Source organism: Tubulanus polymorphus, chromosome 2 (assembly GCF_964204645.1).
Source record: "Tubulanus polymorphus chromosome 2, tnTubPoly1.2, whole genome shotgun sequence".
Taxonomy (NCBI): domain Eukaryota; kingdom Metazoa; phylum Nemertea; class Palaeonemertea; order Tubulaniformes; family Tubulanidae; genus Tubulanus; species Tubulanus polymorphus.
In genome coordinates, this window is record NC_134026.1 from 24,470,135 (window position 1) to 24,488,711 (window position 18,577).

General features: G+C 38.3%; 3 protein-coding genes and 1 long non-coding RNA gene across 4 annotated transcripts; 2 read left to right on the forward strand and 2 right to left on the reverse strand.

Moving 5' to 3' along the window:
• LOC141900450 (uncharacterized) lies at positions 1-5,319 on the reverse strand. Its single transcript, XM_074787369.1, has 2 exons — positions 5,244-5,319; positions 1-2,196 (listed from the first exon to the last, which is right to left on the reverse strand). Exon 2 carries the CDS (start codon positions 2,180-2,182, stop codon positions 530-532), a length of 1,653 nt encoding a protein of 550 aa, XP_074643470.1. The 5' UTR covers positions 2,183-2,196; positions 5,244-5,319; the 3' UTR covers positions 1-529.
• Positions 5,320-5,741: 422 nt separating this feature from the next.
• On the reverse strand, positions 5,742-11,124 carry LOC141898843 (transforming growth factor-beta-induced protein ig-h3-like). The gene is made up of 15 exons (XM_074784970.1): positions 10,544-11,124; positions 9,736-9,837; positions 9,425-9,547; positions 9,093-9,187; positions 8,790-8,950; positions 8,483-8,674; positions 8,108-8,258; positions 7,901-8,023; positions 7,609-7,818; positions 7,382-7,518; positions 6,954-7,121; positions 6,775-6,861; positions 6,511-6,657; positions 6,355-6,430; positions 5,742-6,272 (listed from the first exon to the last, which is right to left on the reverse strand). Exons 1-15 carry the CDS (start codon positions 11,044-11,046, stop codon positions 6,013-6,015), a joined length of 2,535 nt encoding a protein of 844 aa, XP_074641071.1. The 5' UTR covers positions 11,047-11,124; the 3' UTR covers positions 5,742-6,012.
• A 3,018-nt stretch (positions 11,125-14,142) lies between these two features.
• LOC141900768 (uncharacterized) lies at positions 14,143-15,177 on the forward strand. Its single transcript, XR_012618764.1, has 3 exons — positions 14,143-14,296; positions 14,775-14,994; positions 15,101-15,177. It is a non-coding gene; the product is annotated as an uncharacterized LOC141900768 (long non-coding RNA).
• A 202-nt stretch (positions 15,178-15,379) lies between these two features.
• On the forward strand, positions 15,380-18,390 carry LOC141899070 (uncharacterized). Its single transcript, XM_074785224.1, has 6 exons — positions 15,380-15,486; positions 15,895-15,986; positions 16,281-16,571; positions 16,833-16,987; positions 17,217-17,253; positions 17,528-18,390. Exons 1-6 carry the CDS (start codon positions 15,380-15,382, stop codon positions 18,370-18,372), a joined length of 1,527 nt encoding a protein of 508 aa, XP_074641325.1. The 3' UTR covers positions 18,373-18,390.
• The last annotated feature ends 187 nt before the right edge of the window (positions 18,391-18,577 follow it).

An 18,577-nucleotide genomic window follows, 5' to 3' on the forward strand; every position in this document is an offset into this window, starting at 1 on the left:
ATCCTCCTAGGGGCAATGGATCTGAAGCGTTTCTGAAATACAAATTGGAAATATGAATATCAACCACTATTTCTCGAATATTGTCATTTTTCCAAATCATATCTGTGAAATTTGAGATAGTCTAGCTGTCCATAACACAAATTAGTAGCAAGAGCGGTTCCGTTTTGTTTATGCTTGTCTTTGACGTGGGTAAATTTCGTGACTGCCGTGAATTTGATACAGCAAAACAATCATATTGCGGGACATTCGAAATGTAGATCTACGCACCGAATTTACGTGAATAGATACTTGAGACTTTGAAATACCGAATTGCAATCGTTACCAAATGATATGGCAGTACCAATGCAATAAAAAAGCCAGGCTTTCGTGTTTTAAATATCAAGACAATATTCTAAAGTAATACGTACATACAAAGACGTCGCAGTTCAATTTGAATAAAGGTATTCAGGTATTATGTTAAATAGTCAGTTTTTAGAAATTAATCATTCGTGACTTTTTTCACACCTTAAGGTAATGCAATATAGCGTGACTACTGCTGCTTGCTCGGAGACCCGAAACCTTTCGAAAAGTCGGAAAGCTGTAAGATGGCAGGCGGAAGCGGGAGAACTTTGTTTCCGTTTCGTTCCGGCGGCCATTTGTATTTGACGCACGATAGTTGCATGTCACCCAACGTCAGTGGATTCATTTCCAATCTACGGTTAAGCCCATGTGGCCACAAGCTGTCGTGTTTTAGGATCATATCATTGAAGTCTATATCGAGATATTTTGTTTCTTCGGTAGTCGTGAAATAAAAGTACCAGTCTTCGGCTTTTGTGCTCAATAGAAGAGCGGCTAGTTGCGGAAAATGGGAACATGCCGTGAGGGAGTCATTTATGCACTGTCGAACAGAGTCTAGAACATTTTCAGACTTGTCCACGTACCGTAAATGAGGCATGGTCTTATGTTGGAAACAGAATATCCCCGGATGACCAATGTTTTTGTAAAGTTCAGGCTCATCAATTTCCGGACTCCATAGTAAACATTTCCTTACGAGAACATCAGTAAGACACGGTAAATTCATTATTCTTCCATTGAATTCATGGATGCCACGCATTATGTCAAGACCCCACCAGCCACTTTGCAGCCTCGTATCTATTTTAAGAGCACGCACGTTGTCCTTGTCTTCTCTTTTAAAGATCTGAGCGTAGAAATCAACGATATGCTGTAAATTTGACCAATCTTCATCAGTGAACGAGTCGTGCCTTGTCTTAATCTCGTTCACCATTTCATACATGCGTCTTACGTCCTTCCCGTATCTTTCCAGGTGTTTATCATCCGATTCGACGATGAACTGTCGGTATTCGGAATAAGTGAGTCCCGAAAGTCCGGTGATGCGATCCTCACCGATACCATTGCCAGATAAGCTGGATTCCATTGAATCTATCGTTCGGTTAGCTATAGGTGGCCAGTGCCACTTTTTTGCAGATCTTCGAATTTCTGGAAGTGTCATCGGTGTTAACTGTAAGTTGATATTTCCACCAAATGGCCATAACGTATGGTGTTTGAAAATAGCCTCGTTATATGCCACGTCGATTGCGCCTTGGTCAGTAAGTGGTTCGAAATAGAACGCCCACTCACCTGCCAGAGTCGACAACAGAATTGGCAAAAATGGCTCGAACTCCATTGTCGCACCTAGAGCGCCGTAAATGATTTTCTGACATGCGTCAAGAATATTTTTACCCTGTCCTACGTAACGAAAACATTGTATATTCTTATGTTGAAACACAAATATACCGGAATGGCTGATTTTTTCCGATTGTTCCATCATGACGTCACGAATTTCAAACCATTCCATCTTTTTCAAAACTAAAGTCTGTTTCAACTTTTCGATGTTCATAGTTTTTCCACTTGGGCCATTAAACGATGACTTTTCGTCGGATCCCCACCATCCGCTGTGAAAACGTAAAAGTTTCATGTAAGTTTCGCGTTCTTGTGCTGTCATGGAAACGCAACGTTCCTTGTGACGTTTGTAGATTTCTTGGCAGGTCTCCCAATCGCCGACTTCAAAGTTGTCACTTCTTTCAAGAATTGAATTTTCGAGCATTACAGTTGATCTACTTCTCTTTATGCCTGCCTCTACCGGTTCAGGTGTAGCATGGCCCATTCTACCGAGCTGGGGAACGCTCAAACGATTTGCATCCATCTTCGAAATCAGTGCTAGAAATATAAATGAGATACTGGATCAGCAAAATAAGTAATCTGGTATTCTAGCATTCTTTTTTATTCATTTGTTTTAATTGATTAATTTTGATTCTAGTTTATTTGATTTGAATTTTGGGTTTCCTTACAAACTCACCACACACCGGGAATGCAAACAAAGGGTTTGATTTTGAAATCAAAGTATATACAAATATAGTTGGGTGATCGGTCAAATTTAGATGATTTTCTCCTAAATCGAAGTAGATGATTAAAAATGTCGGTATTCAGATATTAACCAGATTTAATCTTGAATGTATCCTTAAAATCTGTTCTTCTTAAGCAATCCTAATTGGCAAACAGCCTCTTCTTATTATCATTAACCACCGCCTAATCTTTAGATTCTATAAGTTTTCAACTTAATTTCAATTTTAAGAAGGTCACTATAACGAAAGAATAGCTAACTCTATAATACTCTGAAATACATCAACCCATACATCGACAACCAGTATGTAAACATTTTCTATTTCAGCAATAACATGAAATTTTCTCTTCATTTAGATAAAAGCTTCGAGACCACTAATAGTACGGATGTAACACGGTTTAATGGATATATATGCAGAATTTCATATAAAAATACAAGCCACTAGAATGATAATATGACGAATTGATAACAGTTAATAATTCGCGAATACTATTTCTTTTTAAATGCGATGTTGAAAAATCAAAATAATTACGTATACATGTATTGGTATTATCATGGTACGTGCGTGAGCATCTATTTTTCATTATTGAAGAACGCCAGTCCGGATAAACCCCTCTCGATCAATTTATTGCCATGTTGTCAATTTCAAAATCACATCCGGACTGAATACGTGTATCAGTACCAGGGAAAATTAATAAATCTGTACAAATCACTATGATGTTTTAAACTAAACCGCAAATAAACCTGGTAATCCCTGATATAAATAATGACCTGCGTTTATTTATATATGATATCACAAATCATGCATATATTTTCATCTATCCATTTGCCTTATACCTAACGTATATTTGATAACGAAGATACAGTACATAAAATATATATGCGACGTCCTTTTGCTATTCATCTTCATTATCGACGAACAGGCTGTGTTGTCCAAACGGATTTTTTCTCAATACACACGGAGAAAGTTGCTCTATTATATTGTTTATCAAAGCAAATCTAATTAATCTGATATTGGATGGTTCTGATGCGGACACGGACGCTGGGTCCGCGCTGGTAATCCTGACAAAATGCTTAAAGAAACAATTTCGCCACCAACTTCGCTCCTTACACCGGATTAGTTCCGTTTATACATAGGAGTAAGCGAAGCGAATGGGCCGATCATTAACTCGTCTGTGATGCACTCGTATGAGTATTATACATATCATAATGATGCTGTTTCTGGAGGTCCTGTTATCCACACTCCTTTCTGTCCCGATTTGACTTTTCTAAACCATTGAGAGTGATTTTCTTGTGCTCGCTGTTGCTCGTATATTATAATATCCACTGGGTTAGCGATTTTTGATTGTGATATATATTTGAATATGAATGTAACATAATCAAAGCCTGTTGCAATTATATTACCTGAATCACTACAGTTTACCATCAGTCTCTCCCAATTTTGTTTTAAATCTCCAATTTGTGGTAACCCTTTCTAAATTTTGTTGATGATATAATGGTACTAGCTGAAACGCTTATTTCGGTCATTTTCCCACTCCGATCTGTGTAAAGATTGGTATTTCAAAAAAAACTAACGGCGATTTTGAACCCAGCGGCAGATTTTGCTTGGCTTCCTTTCGAAGCGAGTTTTGAGGGTCTTCGCTAGGAACTCAACTCCTTTGCTTTTGGTTCGTCGCTTGCAATTGAAGGCAATCCAGCGAACAATGGACACGTGTATTTTAACTTCTAAACAAACGTCGTTTTCCGTCGCAAATTGCGGCGATTGTCACCAAAGAGCAGATAGCGGCATTGATCGAGTGGCGGAATAAATCGATTATCGACCAATCGATGAGATGCGGATTTCATCTGATTAGTTTCAGTACAGACGACATATCGGGTTGTTCCTAGTTGTATGAGACTTTTTTCAGTATGACACCGAACATTTGTTATAACATTCAAATGAAATATTCATAAGAAATGGTTTTTAAACGTATATACATATGTATATATATGTACATATACATTAGAAATTAGAAATCATTGTATAGGAAATTGAATATAAAATTGAGCTTAAGAAAGATGAACTTTCATGATATTCATATTGGACACACGGCTGTATTCATCTATTCATTTAATCAATTTTAAGAATTGTACAATTGTTTGACCTTATTGCTAGTTTCGAAATTGTCTGATTTCCTTAACCGCATATTCGAGAAATGCAAACATTTCCCTTGTGCCCCAATGATTCGTCTTACAGTCGTTTTGCTATTTAGTGCTAACGCTGCACGGGGAGCGTTTTACAAATAACTTCCATTTATGACTTATTTAGACACTAATGAAACCACTCTATTTACACCGTTCAGCCGGTTCATAACTTTATATCCCAATGTTAACGAAATGATGGATCATTTTTTTGTAAGAAAAACCAAAAGTTAGACTAAGAGCGAATGGAGATCTCGATTTGAAACCTAACATGTACCGCAAGTCTTATGTTGCAGTTCATATGTTATAAGCCATCTTTAGCTTTTGATTTGAGAAAATTGGCAGCCGGATTAGATGGTGAATTCAGGTGCAAACGAACCCTTCGAGTTTGGAAGGGGGCAACCGAAAAGCCCTCGATTCATCCATCTTTTATTAGATTGGCTTCTTTCAGTATGTTGAATAATTCAAGCAAAAAAGGGAAGTTCCAAAAAATTAATCAGAGAGGTAAGAAGCACGTTACACCAACCGGTCCCGGACAATATCACTACAGTGCACAGCACCAGAGAGTTCCAGAGCCCTTGGCTGGCTGGTCCCGTCTGTTCATTACAACAATTTCATATCTGTCTAAAAGAAAATATTGAGTTTTACAGTTAACCTACGATTATTGCCGCCTTTAACTTACCTTTTCTACGAGGATAAGAAATGAAATATTTCAGCGTGTACTGGTACTATCGAGTGTAAATCTGCTGGAATGCTGGTCTAAACAGCTATAGCTAGTAGATATCGGGTCTCCATTAGCTACCATATATACCAGTTGTGTGGCATAGAATGAAATGTCAACATATTCTTTTGATTTGCAGACCTGCACGTAGTATGAACGCAGTAAAAGAGAAACGAGGACCGAGTCGATGGGTGTCCGCGACCTGATTAGATTTTATCGGATTATTTAAGGCCTGTCTTAAAATAAATCTTTATAATCATTGTCATGCGATATTAACGATTTATTATTCTATTCTCATAACTACATACTAATCTGCCATAAGCCGCTATGTTCGCACCGGTCACGTATGTTGCTAATAATTCGTTTGAGCTTCATATATTTACTACTTTTAAAATGGTTTTTGTAGTGCCGAACCTCAAATCTAGGTACACAGGCATGAAAAAAGACTAAAATCATTAATTGAACCAATAAACTAACTATTTATTATCGATAAAACGAACGTCATTACACAGGTTAATATAAATGTAGTATAAACTACTAGACTCAAAATCAAGCGATTTTCTCAAAAACAAACTGTAATATTTGGAATAATATATGTATATGTATGTACACAATGCTGATTGCTTCTTGCACAGTCTCATAACTTAAGAAGATGGGGACAAGCGTTTCCAACGAGGCAAATCCTTTAGATGCGAATTGGCATATACGTTTTTTTGGAGAGGATTTAATTTTACAAGGAAAAGTCAAAGTCGTCCAAATCACTTTGTATGATGTCAAAAATCTCGGAAATACCGGGGCGCAATCCCTCCAAGGTTTGATCAACTACGTGGATAATTCCATTGGTTGCTGGCAGGTCACATGCGCTGATACGAGCGATATCTCTTCGTCGATTGACTATTCGAACATCACCGGCCACATGACGGAAATTCAAGGTCATTCCGCTGAGGGAAAATGCTGGTAGTACTGAGCTACTCTTACAGCAGAAAACCCCTATTATGAGAAATGTATGATAGCTCAACAAACATTTTTAAGGTATTAATCAAACACGCTGAAAAACCTTATTCGGAATTACCTCTAATGATGTGACTTTTTATGAATTCTTTCAGGTTTCTCCTTCTGCCATGCGACCGACGCGACATCTGAAATACCTAAAAAATCTCATAGTCAGTTAACTACATCAAAATGCTGAAGTCATGAATAATCGCGGAGAGAAATTATTCGTTTTTACCGCATTGGTTGGGGCTAAAATAGTCATAGGATGGTCAGATTGTAAATGATGATGTAAGCCTGTCGTTCTCAAAAGAGTGACAAATTCTGTGAATTGTGGATCGGCTGAAAGCGTGTCCAACAGGTTCGCTTGCGGCGTGTGTAACACCTATGATGATACGGAAAATCGTAGACAGTAAATTCTGACTCAAGTAATATAATCCTTATGTGCCGTATCTTATGGCACTTCATAGATTTTAATGAATATCATGGTTCATACACAGACCTTGTCGATAAGAAACACGTTTACGTTAGAACACGTTCTTAGATTGTATTTCACCAACTGGGCGCATTGTACCAATGGCTTAATCCACTGAAATTCAAATAACGACATATTTTCACTAGAACTAACAATTCTAGTATAATGTGATTTTTCTTACGGATTCCAGTTTATGTGATACGCACGTGTCTCGAGTTGACAGTGAGAGTCTTGTTCTCGGACATTGATGGTAGATGTCGCGCGTGTTTTATTTTACGATAGTCGTACAGTCCGCTGACGAAATGGTACTTCAAAAGCGTCTTCAATTCCTGCTTGTTTTTCATCAATTCATCCATTTCTTCTTTCGGTTCTTGCTACAAAGGAATTGATGAACTAATTACCATTGTGAATTCCAATCAACTGATTTGGTAATTAATGAAAACGTATTCTATCTATCTACACACACTGCAGACAGGAGTGCCGTTCCCGCATTAGCAACACAGCCATAGCGGACGCTGTCCACAGCAATAGGCTACACACAGGGCTTGATCCCATGATCCTCCGGGACCGAGACCGGTGCCTACTATTTCATTTATAGACCAATTTTATTTTCATTTAAGTGACATGTCCTTACTATGATGGCTCCGTTCGTTGGTAAGAATAGGGTTGCGTTCTCCATGGATTCTACATATGACAGTAATTCCGCTTTCTTTATCATATTGATGATTTCAGTGGCGCCTTCTGCTTTCGCCAAACTAACGGGACTCATTTCTAAAAATAAGAATATACACCTGTTCAACTCCTCATATAAGATTCAAAAGTTGGTGCTTTTTTTCCTAAATAGCCAATTTCTGTCCATACTTTCCATCCCGAGCACCTTGTCAACAACCAGAACAACTCCGTCACTTGCCACATAACTAGCAGTGACCTTGACCCCAGAGAGAAAAAGACTATTTTCCGCATCTTTCGTCAGACGTAATCGTTTCTTGTTTAGATCAGTGACTGTAAGACCATCAGTAGTGATCACCGTCGGACATATCGAATTCTTGATCACGTGCGACCGAAGAAAATCTAGAGTGACGAGAATATAGTGAAACTGTATACATTGTAAAATCATCCCGTCCCGTGGGCGTGTATATAGGAATATACTCACGATCACCGAAACATTTTTTCAATAGATTTTCCAGATTCGGTTCGTTGAAGGCATTATCTGTCGGAGCAATAATAGTATAACCGTCATCGCCACGGAGAGTTTCATTCCACTTCGACTTCAATTCTGAAATGACCATGTGATCAGATTCATAATCTGATAATAACGTGATGGCTATATTGCGATACACAAACATATCTAAATGCGAACCTTCGATGAATTTCTTATGATTTCCAGTGTCTTGAAGAATCTGTATTGTTGTTCTGCCGATAGTTGGAATAATGTCTTCGGCAACGTGAATGATACCGTTAGATGCTAGATTATCCACAGAGACCAATTTCACACAGTTTGCCGTTATTACCTTAACAATTTAACCAATCATCTTAATGATACATATTTTTTGGATGATAAATTCAATATAATGAATTGTGAGTTCACCTAGAAAGTTTTTTTTTTAAATTCAAACTAACAAAATGATTCAAAGTCAAATATGTAATGTCAGAATTGAGGTTTTCTGTCTGATATTTTTATCTAGTGTGTATCACTGTTCGTGCCACATATAATTAGCAGTAAGAATTAGCATACCCCAGTACGTTTATCCTTATTAAACCTGATTTGAGAACCGGGCAACGTTGGATCCACCACCATATCGTCTATCATGTGGTGAGAAAGCAACTCTCTCTTTGGGATTATATGATTGAGTACAGTTTCTACTGCGTGGCCCGCCTCACTCGCCGTATCTTGCGATACCACCACCAAGTTGTTCATCAGGAGATTCTAAAAAGCAAATTTTATTTCATGTAAGAATTTTGTGTAAAATTGTGTAAACATGCCTAAGATTAATGAAATTGCGTAGCCTTCAGTGTCAGTCTCTGTTTTCCATTTTCAGTACCTGTTCCGATGTATACTGCTTCAGTTTTTCGTTAGGGGGCGCTAATAGTGTGAGCGTTGTATTTGTTAACGATTCGTTGAGCCCTATGCTGGATAATGCTCTCCTGAACTCGGTCAGATCCAAATCCTTCAAAACCTCTAGAATATCTTTCAGCTCCACCTCTGAAATAGGATAATTTTCAGAATCGTTCATGATATGCGTTTTAATATGTGAATTATGTAATTATATTTAATTCAATTTTCTTTTCTCTTCACTCCAGTTCATTCAATCTGAATCTTCTGCAGTATACTCAACAAACTTTACCCTGTTGGCATCCTAGTTCTCCTTGTCTATGACCAAATCCACTACAACAGGTGTATGTTACCACACTCGTATTCTTCCATGCGCCACATTCGATACTATGAAAGTTATAGATTCATAAATTAATTGCAAATCGTAAGTTTAATGGTACTTGGTTTTACGTACGTGAAATTTTCACATTACATAATTTAATCAAAGATAATGTTAACGAAGAGACAATGTATTTAATCGAAAGAGAGCATTTACAAACACAATATAATACAAACTATACTTCGTTTGCAATCTTCAAAAAACTTATGTCGAAAGAGACACGAGAGGTAAAAACAAAAGCTTACGTTGATTCACAAACATAAGCAGAAGCTTTGTCTTGACATCGGTTGATTTTCGTGATGAAAAATGAACTAGACGGGTTTTCTTTGCGTTCAGTGGTCGTCCGCCTCTTCTTACAAACGTTAGGCCTGTAATCCAGTGATACAAATAGCAGTTATATGCAATAAGTGCAATAGAACGAAACTATGCACATTTGGCATTTATTGACCATATAGATGCCCTAAAGTGAAATAATGCTAGAACATATCTCTGCTGCTTTTGGATTTTACGTCAATCTAAAATTATTCACGGAAAGAAGGAGATTAAAAATACGTACCCTCTCCACCAGTCAGTTGAACTGCTGAATTCAACATCGAAGTCGAAACCAAAATTTATATCCCAGTCAGGGATACCCAGTCGTGCGGCTAGTTGTACCCAACTGAAAATATGTGCATTTAAAAGATACATTTAAGGGAACGCGTTAGTTTGAGTCTCCTAATTAATCTCAGAATGTTCTCATTTTCATTTTCACGCTGAGCAACTTGTTTCTGAATCGTTGCCAAACGAATTGTTTTGCACTTCTCGATGCGTGAAAACAAGCTTGTATCCGCGTCTGAACTTTGTGTAAACACTCATGTTTCCTGTTCATCTTGCCAACCATACAGATACACATTTCCATGATTTACACAGCGCCATCAAATCCTCATAACGTTTACTCGATAGTTTATCTTCTACAAGGAGTATGTTTCGCGTATTTTCCATGGCAAAATAAGAAAGACTCAATACAATTAGATCAGACTGTTTCGTCTAATTTTGTTTGGAGTTTTCTAGATCTAGATTGACAAGAAATACAAAATACAACACGAAAGAAACAGATTTTAGATAGATAGAAATTTTCAATGCGGATTAAATTCGTTATCGATAGTGTTCTTTTACGGTGGAGGCGTCCTATCAACAATCCCCCCCCTTTCCAGCATTCCTTCCTAGCGTATCTTTCATCAAGCAAGTTAATCGAGAAAGGTTAAACCTGCCGTTACGAATTAGATACATCTAGCTGAGATCTCATCAGTCTTTGCCAACTTCTCTGAAAATACCTTTCTGTTCCGCTCGATACGTTCATTTAATACAAGAATTCATTTACTTACTCTACCAGGTTTTTGCCATTTTCCAAAATACTGCTTTGTCTTCCTCCACGCCGCTTCGAAGAACCACGTTTGTGGGTAACATGGTGCCCAGGTCTCCGGGACACTCCTCGGCCTCCTCGTCCGAATCCTCCTCTCCGTCCAATTGTCCGACTATTGAGTTCCACATCGTCTACTCTTCCTCCGCGTCCTCTTCTGCGATTGTCTCCCCTTGAAGGTTGTCGTATCCTAAAACCTGGATCTTCGATGCCGTGTACTCGTCGCCATGGTGGATCAACTGAACCCATATTTCGGCCACTTTTTGCCAGCCAGTCGTAGTCGTACACATCATCACCACCATCGTCATATTCGTCAAAATAATCGTCCAGTAAGTCAATATCCGTAACGAATGGTTCCAAGGCTTCAAGATGATGCGGTCCTCGCCGACTTAAGGCTTGTTGCCACGAAACACGCCCTACAGATAAAGACACGCACACTAAACAAATCAACAACAGTGCTAGTCTCATTTTGTTGTTGCCCCTCGTGTAAGAATCTGGTAAATAAACTCTGTATCGATGTTGTGAACAGTAAGTATTACTGTTATACTATAAATATCGCCTTATCGTCAGTGAGGAGAGAACTCCCTGCTATCCGGGAAAACTCGAATAATCACGCGCTCGCAGATGGTTTTGTAACATTTTTTCTTTGTCAAAACTCATCTTCAAGTGAATGTCACTTGAGTTTGAGTAATCTTTCTTCGAAAAGAGAGCAACCACCAAGAATCGAAATGGAAGATTTTTTGTGTGTGTTGGCGTTAGACAGCTGGTTATATAGCTTAGAGGTCCTTTTAGCTAACTATCAAACTGAATTGAAATGAATTAATTATTCTTTGTTGCAACTTGATATGATTTGTAAAAGCACTGAAGATACTTAAGTAAAATGTTGGAGTAAAATTTTTTCATTTCTCATACGTTAAATGAACGTCCAATGACTGTCCAATGAATGTCCATCGGATTATTGTGGTTTAACATGACTCAACATACAAACATAGTTATCATTCTATGGTATGTGGGCGCATTGAGTAAACCTTCAGTTTTCGCTAATAACGCGACCTTGGATAAATATTGTACATTGTCATTAATCCAATAAATCGGTTAATAATTAAAGAATATGCCCAAACCATTGATATGCATAGCTCGAATGACACACTCAGTTAGTCGCGAACTTTCTATAGAAAATAACGATGTCGCGAAAAAATCAAATGTTGTTTTCACTCTTGACTTTTTGCAGCATCCTGTTTGGATTTAACACTTTGTCAGTTAAAGGCTTCACAGTATCTTATCCATCAGTTTTAGGTTCGACTGCTAGTTTGAATTCGTGTAAAAAACAAATAACTCAAGGCGCAATTCACGTGTGGGCACGTAAGACCGCTTCTTCGGAACCAAGCGTCTTATCATTGAACGGGCTACTGGACCAGTTTACTGATCGAAATAAATACTCGGTACGCGTTAGTGGAACAAATGTTGTTCTGGATATTTTGCAAGTTTCGCTTGGTGACGAGGGGGAATATTTGTGTTATTATTTGAATCAGCAGAATGATGCCAGTTCGTTCAGATTGATCGTACTCGGTAAGTACCCGCAGTTAAGTCAGCCTTACGCAAAGCTGATGAGGTGATATACAACAGGAAAATCCGCACTCAACGCAAAACATAAAATTATTGAAGGCTGGTTTCCACATGCAGTTTCCAGCGCAGAGAAACCGCTCGAATATCGAAAAACTTGTCCCGAACCGGAAAACGCGGCAGCAGAAAAAACTACTGCACAATCTGCAGGAAATAGCTGACTGGAAACCGCTCGTCAAAGCAAGCCTTTATTTCTGAGAAATGACTGACGACTGCAAGACATCTGGCTTCGAGATTGCTCGGGAGACTGCGGCGTTTACGGAAAACTTGGAAAAGAATATTTTTCCCCCTTTGTTTTGAGTAAATGAATTTAATTGCAATTTGATTGTTTAACTATTTGTTGATATAAGATGGTATAAATGCTACTGCACGTCGACCACTAATCGGTTTCAAGCCCTTAAAATCCATTTTAAATTTAATTTGAAATCCTATTTTAATCTTTTGTAATTTCTTTGCAAACTTATTGACCATGGAATACTAATCATATAATACTATAGACATTTTATTTTTTGTTTATGCAAGTTTTTGAGTGACAAAATGCAAATACAGGGTTGCTTCAACTATTAAGAATAGGTCCATGAATTTACATAAAAATGTATTCCAGTTCGCCCTACGTCACTTTTTGCTGAAAATCCGATTCTACCAGTGAAAGAAGGCGGTAAAACAAGTTTGAAATGTCGTGCAAGTGCTTCGAAGCCACTCCCAGAGATAACATGGACAATCAAAGGTAACTACGTTTCTAAAACTTCTATAATTTCTCTTTTTATCTGCTCAAGAATTATTGTTGGATAAAATCCAAAATTAAGCTCGTGGGTTAATAACCTCAAGCAATAGATATGTTAGTAAGTAATTCGAAATTATCGAATTTACTTTGGCGTATGTGTATATACATGACTTATCCCAATGTTTAGGACGCTAGTATTATGAAGACAATGTGGAATCCACAAAATTATTCTAAATTGATTATAGTGAGCATAAAATGTGCATTACTGGCAAATCGTTAAGTCATGGGTGGAATACACTATCCTCATGAATGGATAGATCCCTGAGCATGAAAAACGATTGAAGAAAATCTCGATTTTTTCGGCATTTTCCGCTTGATACAGTTTTGATAAATAAGTATGAATGTATGCATATCACCCAGCCCCAATCACCCTCAATGTATCCTGAGAATCGAGCATGTGAGTTTGGCATTTAGTGTTCACTTATATAATCGCATTATCCCTCACTTAGGAAGGTTCTACACTTTCATCTAATTTCGTTCGCACAATATATATCACAAATTACTAAAGGCATAAAAGTGTTTTTTTTGCCAAGGTGTTAAACTTTTTTTAAGACACATTGTCGTTCGAGCATTAAAGATTGTTGTCGGTAGTCTAATACAAATCATATAAGTAGGAGGCACGAACATTCTTCTTTTCCATCATCGCCCTCCTGAAAGGTTTACACGTTTTGCTGGTTACGAAAACCTCATTAAGACTTGTATCATTTCAGCTGCAGATGGTAGTTTGATCAGGTTCGAGGATGATATAGGGTCCGTTTCTAATTCCGATAATCAGTTCCCCAATGGTACCGCCAGTCGAGAGAGTACACTCAGCATAACAAACGCCACCAGGCAACTTTACCGATCCACCTTCAAATGCGAAGCCACCATACAATATTTCTACTACGACGAGAGAAAATTGCCGTTCACTATGAAAGGTACAAAACTTTCCACTTAACCAAAAATCTGAACTAATGAAAAAATATCGACACTTTCTCCGCTGAATATATTAATGTGCAATTTTCTTCGTAGTGAGTCCAATGCGGCCCTATTTTTCTGGACTATCTGCTGATGTAGGTATGCCGCTTACACTTACCTGTCACGTGTACGGTGCAGACCCAATAGCTGACGTTATCATACTCGAAAATAACGTCCGTCTACTAAGGGTCCGCACCGACTTCATCAACATTGCCGACGGTACCACGAATACCACAGGGTCCGTAGAAATTAAATCTATAGCAGAAGTTACGGACGACGGGCGTACGTTTGAATGCCGCACAACAAATGGAATTCTTTTGCCAAGAAATCAATTTGGAATTGTGTCCATAAATCGTATGTATCAATTTCAACAGAATGAAACAAATATTATACACTCATATATGTAATGGAATGAATAACAAACTAGTCGCCAGGTGAACTAAACATACTTAACTTAATGAGTAGGAAGAATATCTGAGATCTGAGGCGCAGTTTCTTTATTCCAAATTGAGATTAAGACGTTTCGGCCTTAAAACCTTTATCAATTGAACGATTTTGAAAAAAACATTCTTCCTACGAGGTGAGGTGAACACGATTAACTCCATCAACATTTCTAAATACCTAAAACTTAACAATAAACTAAGCCATCACGATGTTACGTAGGGTACTTCCTCGATGAGGATTGTATCATCATTTACGATATACTTTTGCATTATCATTCGGTTCTATATCGTTCTACCAACTGCTATTAATGAACTTTCTATGAATTACAAACTTCTTTAATGAAATTTGTGTTCCTATTTATATTCGTGTTCACATGTATTTGAAACAGGTGCACCAAGTTATGCTTTTTTATCAGCCAACTCCTCCACAGCTACAGAAGACGAGCAGTTCAAGTTATATTGCTCGTCAGATGCCAATCCTGCGCCTTTAAACTCTCAAGTCATCTGGTTTAAAAATGAAGCAACTATTGACGTCACGATATCGATCCATTACGTCACAACCGTCCGTAACGATACTGTGGCAACGTTGACACTGAACACAGTTAAAAGGTAGAGCAATGGCAATGAATAATATGCTTGGTGGTTCTTTTTTTGGAATCGTAATTTTTTGAATAATTGGAAAATCGTAAATATTTGAGCATGTGATGTTATACAGAACTGATGCAGGCGTATATCGATGTCGTATCGAAAACAGACTAGGCGTGGCGTTGAGTGCCCCTTACGAGATCCATACTTTATGTACGTAAATTGAGCGGTTTCAGAAAGAGAGCATAGTATCCAAAATCCTCATTCTACTTTGCTTACTTGTATATTTTAACCTTCTTTTGAAGATCGACCAGTTTGTCGGCCTTTCCAAACGCTGAAATACGCTTGTAGGCAAGGTGAAACCGTTGAAATTGCGTGCTACGTATTGGCCAATCCTAGTAGTGGCGTCATGTTTAACTGGACCCAATCGGATGGCGCCCTGGATTCTTATGGAACGACGTTGGGGAGCGAACTCTCGACTAATATCGTTGTATCGACAATTCCCGTTTCAGTCAGGTGGGTAATAAGATAAACGGCCTCCACCCATTCTATACAATTTTCTCCTGTCAATTTATCACGGAGCTTCTAATTAGTCGACTCCGGGTAGATTGTAATTCAGTTTTTAATTACAAAAAACAGAAACAAACAGGGATCTGATGCTGTGTTCCCATCAGCTACATTCAGCGTTTAATTAATTTAGAGTTTTTGGTTAATTGGATCAATTTCGTTATGCACCGGTTAATGGATCATGCAACGTCGTAACTAAGTACATGTCAATTACATAAAATTCCTAGACTAGCAAGTATGTCACTCAATCCGTGAACACATGAAGTGGGATCATTAAATCACGGGAAGTTGTCAATGTAAGATGAAGACTCTTACTGTTAGTTTTTAAGTACAGCGTTCGCTATATCTTGCTTACAGGGCAGCTTGCGATTACAGATTGTATGAATGTAAAGCTAGTAACGACATCGGCGAAATGGTTTCACCGTGTCGCATAGCAGTTGTTCAGCCCGGTAAGAGAAAGTTCCTTCCATCGCGACAAATTGTAATCACTATTTCAATCAACCAACGTTTTGTTTGCCAAGGTGTAGGATAGAAACATCGTTTATTACGCATGGCTGCAACTTCTATTACTTTCTAACATATCTGCTCTGTCTTCTTCCGTTTAATGTATATACACAACCTATGAAATGGTTTTCTATTTCTCGCTTATTTTACTGTTTGAAAGATTTTTTTGTTTAGTTTTTTGTTATGATGATTGTTGGAAATTATTGGAAACGATGAATAAGGCTTTGATTGTATTTCAGGTAAGGCTGAAGCACCGATTAACTGTCAAATAAACAATCTCACTGATTCTTCCCTGGATGTTGTATGCATCCCTACTTTTGACGGGGGTTCGAAGCCACATTTTGCCATATCTTTGAAGTCAGCAAAAATCAATGGCGGAGAGTTCGTAGTAAAGTCTAATCTAAGTGATCCAACATTTGCCGTTTTTGGTTTGTTGCCATCGACGGAGTACTATTTTCAAGTGTGCGTATCCAATGCTGAGTTTTGGAAGGAGGTCGACTGTACTCAAGAATCAGTTTTCACGACATCAGGTAAGCGCATTTATTGGGTTTTCTAGTTACAGGAGACGACGCGTCCGACTGATTGAAACGAGGGTTTTGGAAGACTCGTATTCACAGAAACATAACCCTGAAACGCTAAGTTAGAAATAAGTACCGTAAAACGCCTGTAACGTCCAGATGCGATCGACAGATTCTATAGAGGAGTTATTACTGATCTTGATACTATTTCCAAATATGGTTAAATCCTCGATATTTTCATTTAAGTAAAATGCCGTGTTTTCATTCGTTTAGAATCCAACGTGACATTGTCTCAAGCGGGATTGGTGTCACCAGAGATGTTACCTCTGGTGATAGCTTCTACCGTTATTGGAGTGCTCATAATTGTTCTCGTCGTTGCTGTTCTAGTGATGACGAAAGGTCAATGCCATCGGTGTCGACATTCTCAGGTAAGATAATCGTCTCCGGTGTCTTTCGCTTGATGTTTTATTACCTCAGCATCGATACGATCATGTTCACGTACTATCTATTATGACTCGACATCGAAGTAAAAAGATCTTTAAAATTGTTATAAAAATTACACGATAATGTATCTAATGAGTCATGGTGAACGGGAGACATCGAAAGCGATATGTGAAAGGTTCGATTTCATGTCAAGATCAACGCGTTCAATTTCAGGCAGACGTCAACAAAAGTTCAACAAGCATCGAAATGAGTAAGTAAAAGTTCACAAACGGAATATTCCTTGGATAGTACCTAATTGGTTGTCGCCTCTGGTATTCGATTTAACTTCGTTAGATGTTCGTATTGATAAGACGGCCGTACGAGACAAATCAACTAGAAATTCTTAATTAAACAATTACAAAACATTGACCTGCAGATATAGCCAACGGCATCTTCACACGCAGGAAATGAAAGCTCCATATTCTGTCCATATGACTACTACGGTCATCCTAGCTAACGGAATATATATATTTGTTACATTCCAGATCCTCCACCATCAAAATCAAATCTGAGACCAAGCATCGTAACGGTGTACGAAGATTCGATACATTCCGAAAATGGGAAAAATAGAAGTAAAAAAGTTACTCGATTCAGTGACCAGGAATGCGTTCAGAATCCGGCACAGATATGGCTCGGTCCTGATGATCAGCGCATCCAGAAAGATGACGAAATGAGTGGCTTTCATCAGAATATGTCGCAAGAAGATAACTCCGACCCAGATACAGCGGATACATTCATATCAAACGGAGAAGAAAGTTCTGCGAAGCCTGCTACCCCAGTTGTCGGTGATGCACCCACTGACGAAAGAAAAATTAAACCATACTTATCACGTAGTGTTAATGTCGACGACAACGATGATGAGGCAGTAGAACACGAGGGGCAAGAATCGCCTCGAAAAGCGTCGATAGACGTGACAGCTGTGATACAACAACTGCGAGCTGAATCCGCTGAAAGACGCACAAGTCTAGACTCACCACCACCACCACTTCCTCCACGTAGCTCTCCAAAACCGGCGATTGCCAAACGTAACGCCCCAGTGGTAGCCAATGACAGTCATGAACATCCTCAGAGACTTCGACCAGCGTTATCCTTCCTGGAAGCTATTGGTGATAGTTCTACGTCTGAGTCGGAGATATCTTCCTCCTTCTCGTCTGAGGCCGGGGAAGAAAGATTTATCGAAGCGTCGATTTCCCCAGATGACGTCCAGGTTGATGCAAATTTGAGCAATACTGATGGTCAGACGACCGATGGTGAATATTCGTCTGCGAATACTTCACAGGATGACTCGGCAAGCTTTACTATCAGAGATGACTTTGAAATGGATGTCTAAAGAATATCCTTTGTTATGAGGAGATATTTAAAAAAAATGATATTCTTTAATCTCAAAATCACGTTATTTTATCGATAGCTAATTATGTTTAAAACTAATAAACTAATTAAACGTTACTAACTAAAGCAAGTCGAAAATAATTGAATGGAATTGAATAAATCATGAATTATGTGATCCAAAGAATTCCTGTTTTAAGACTCATTTA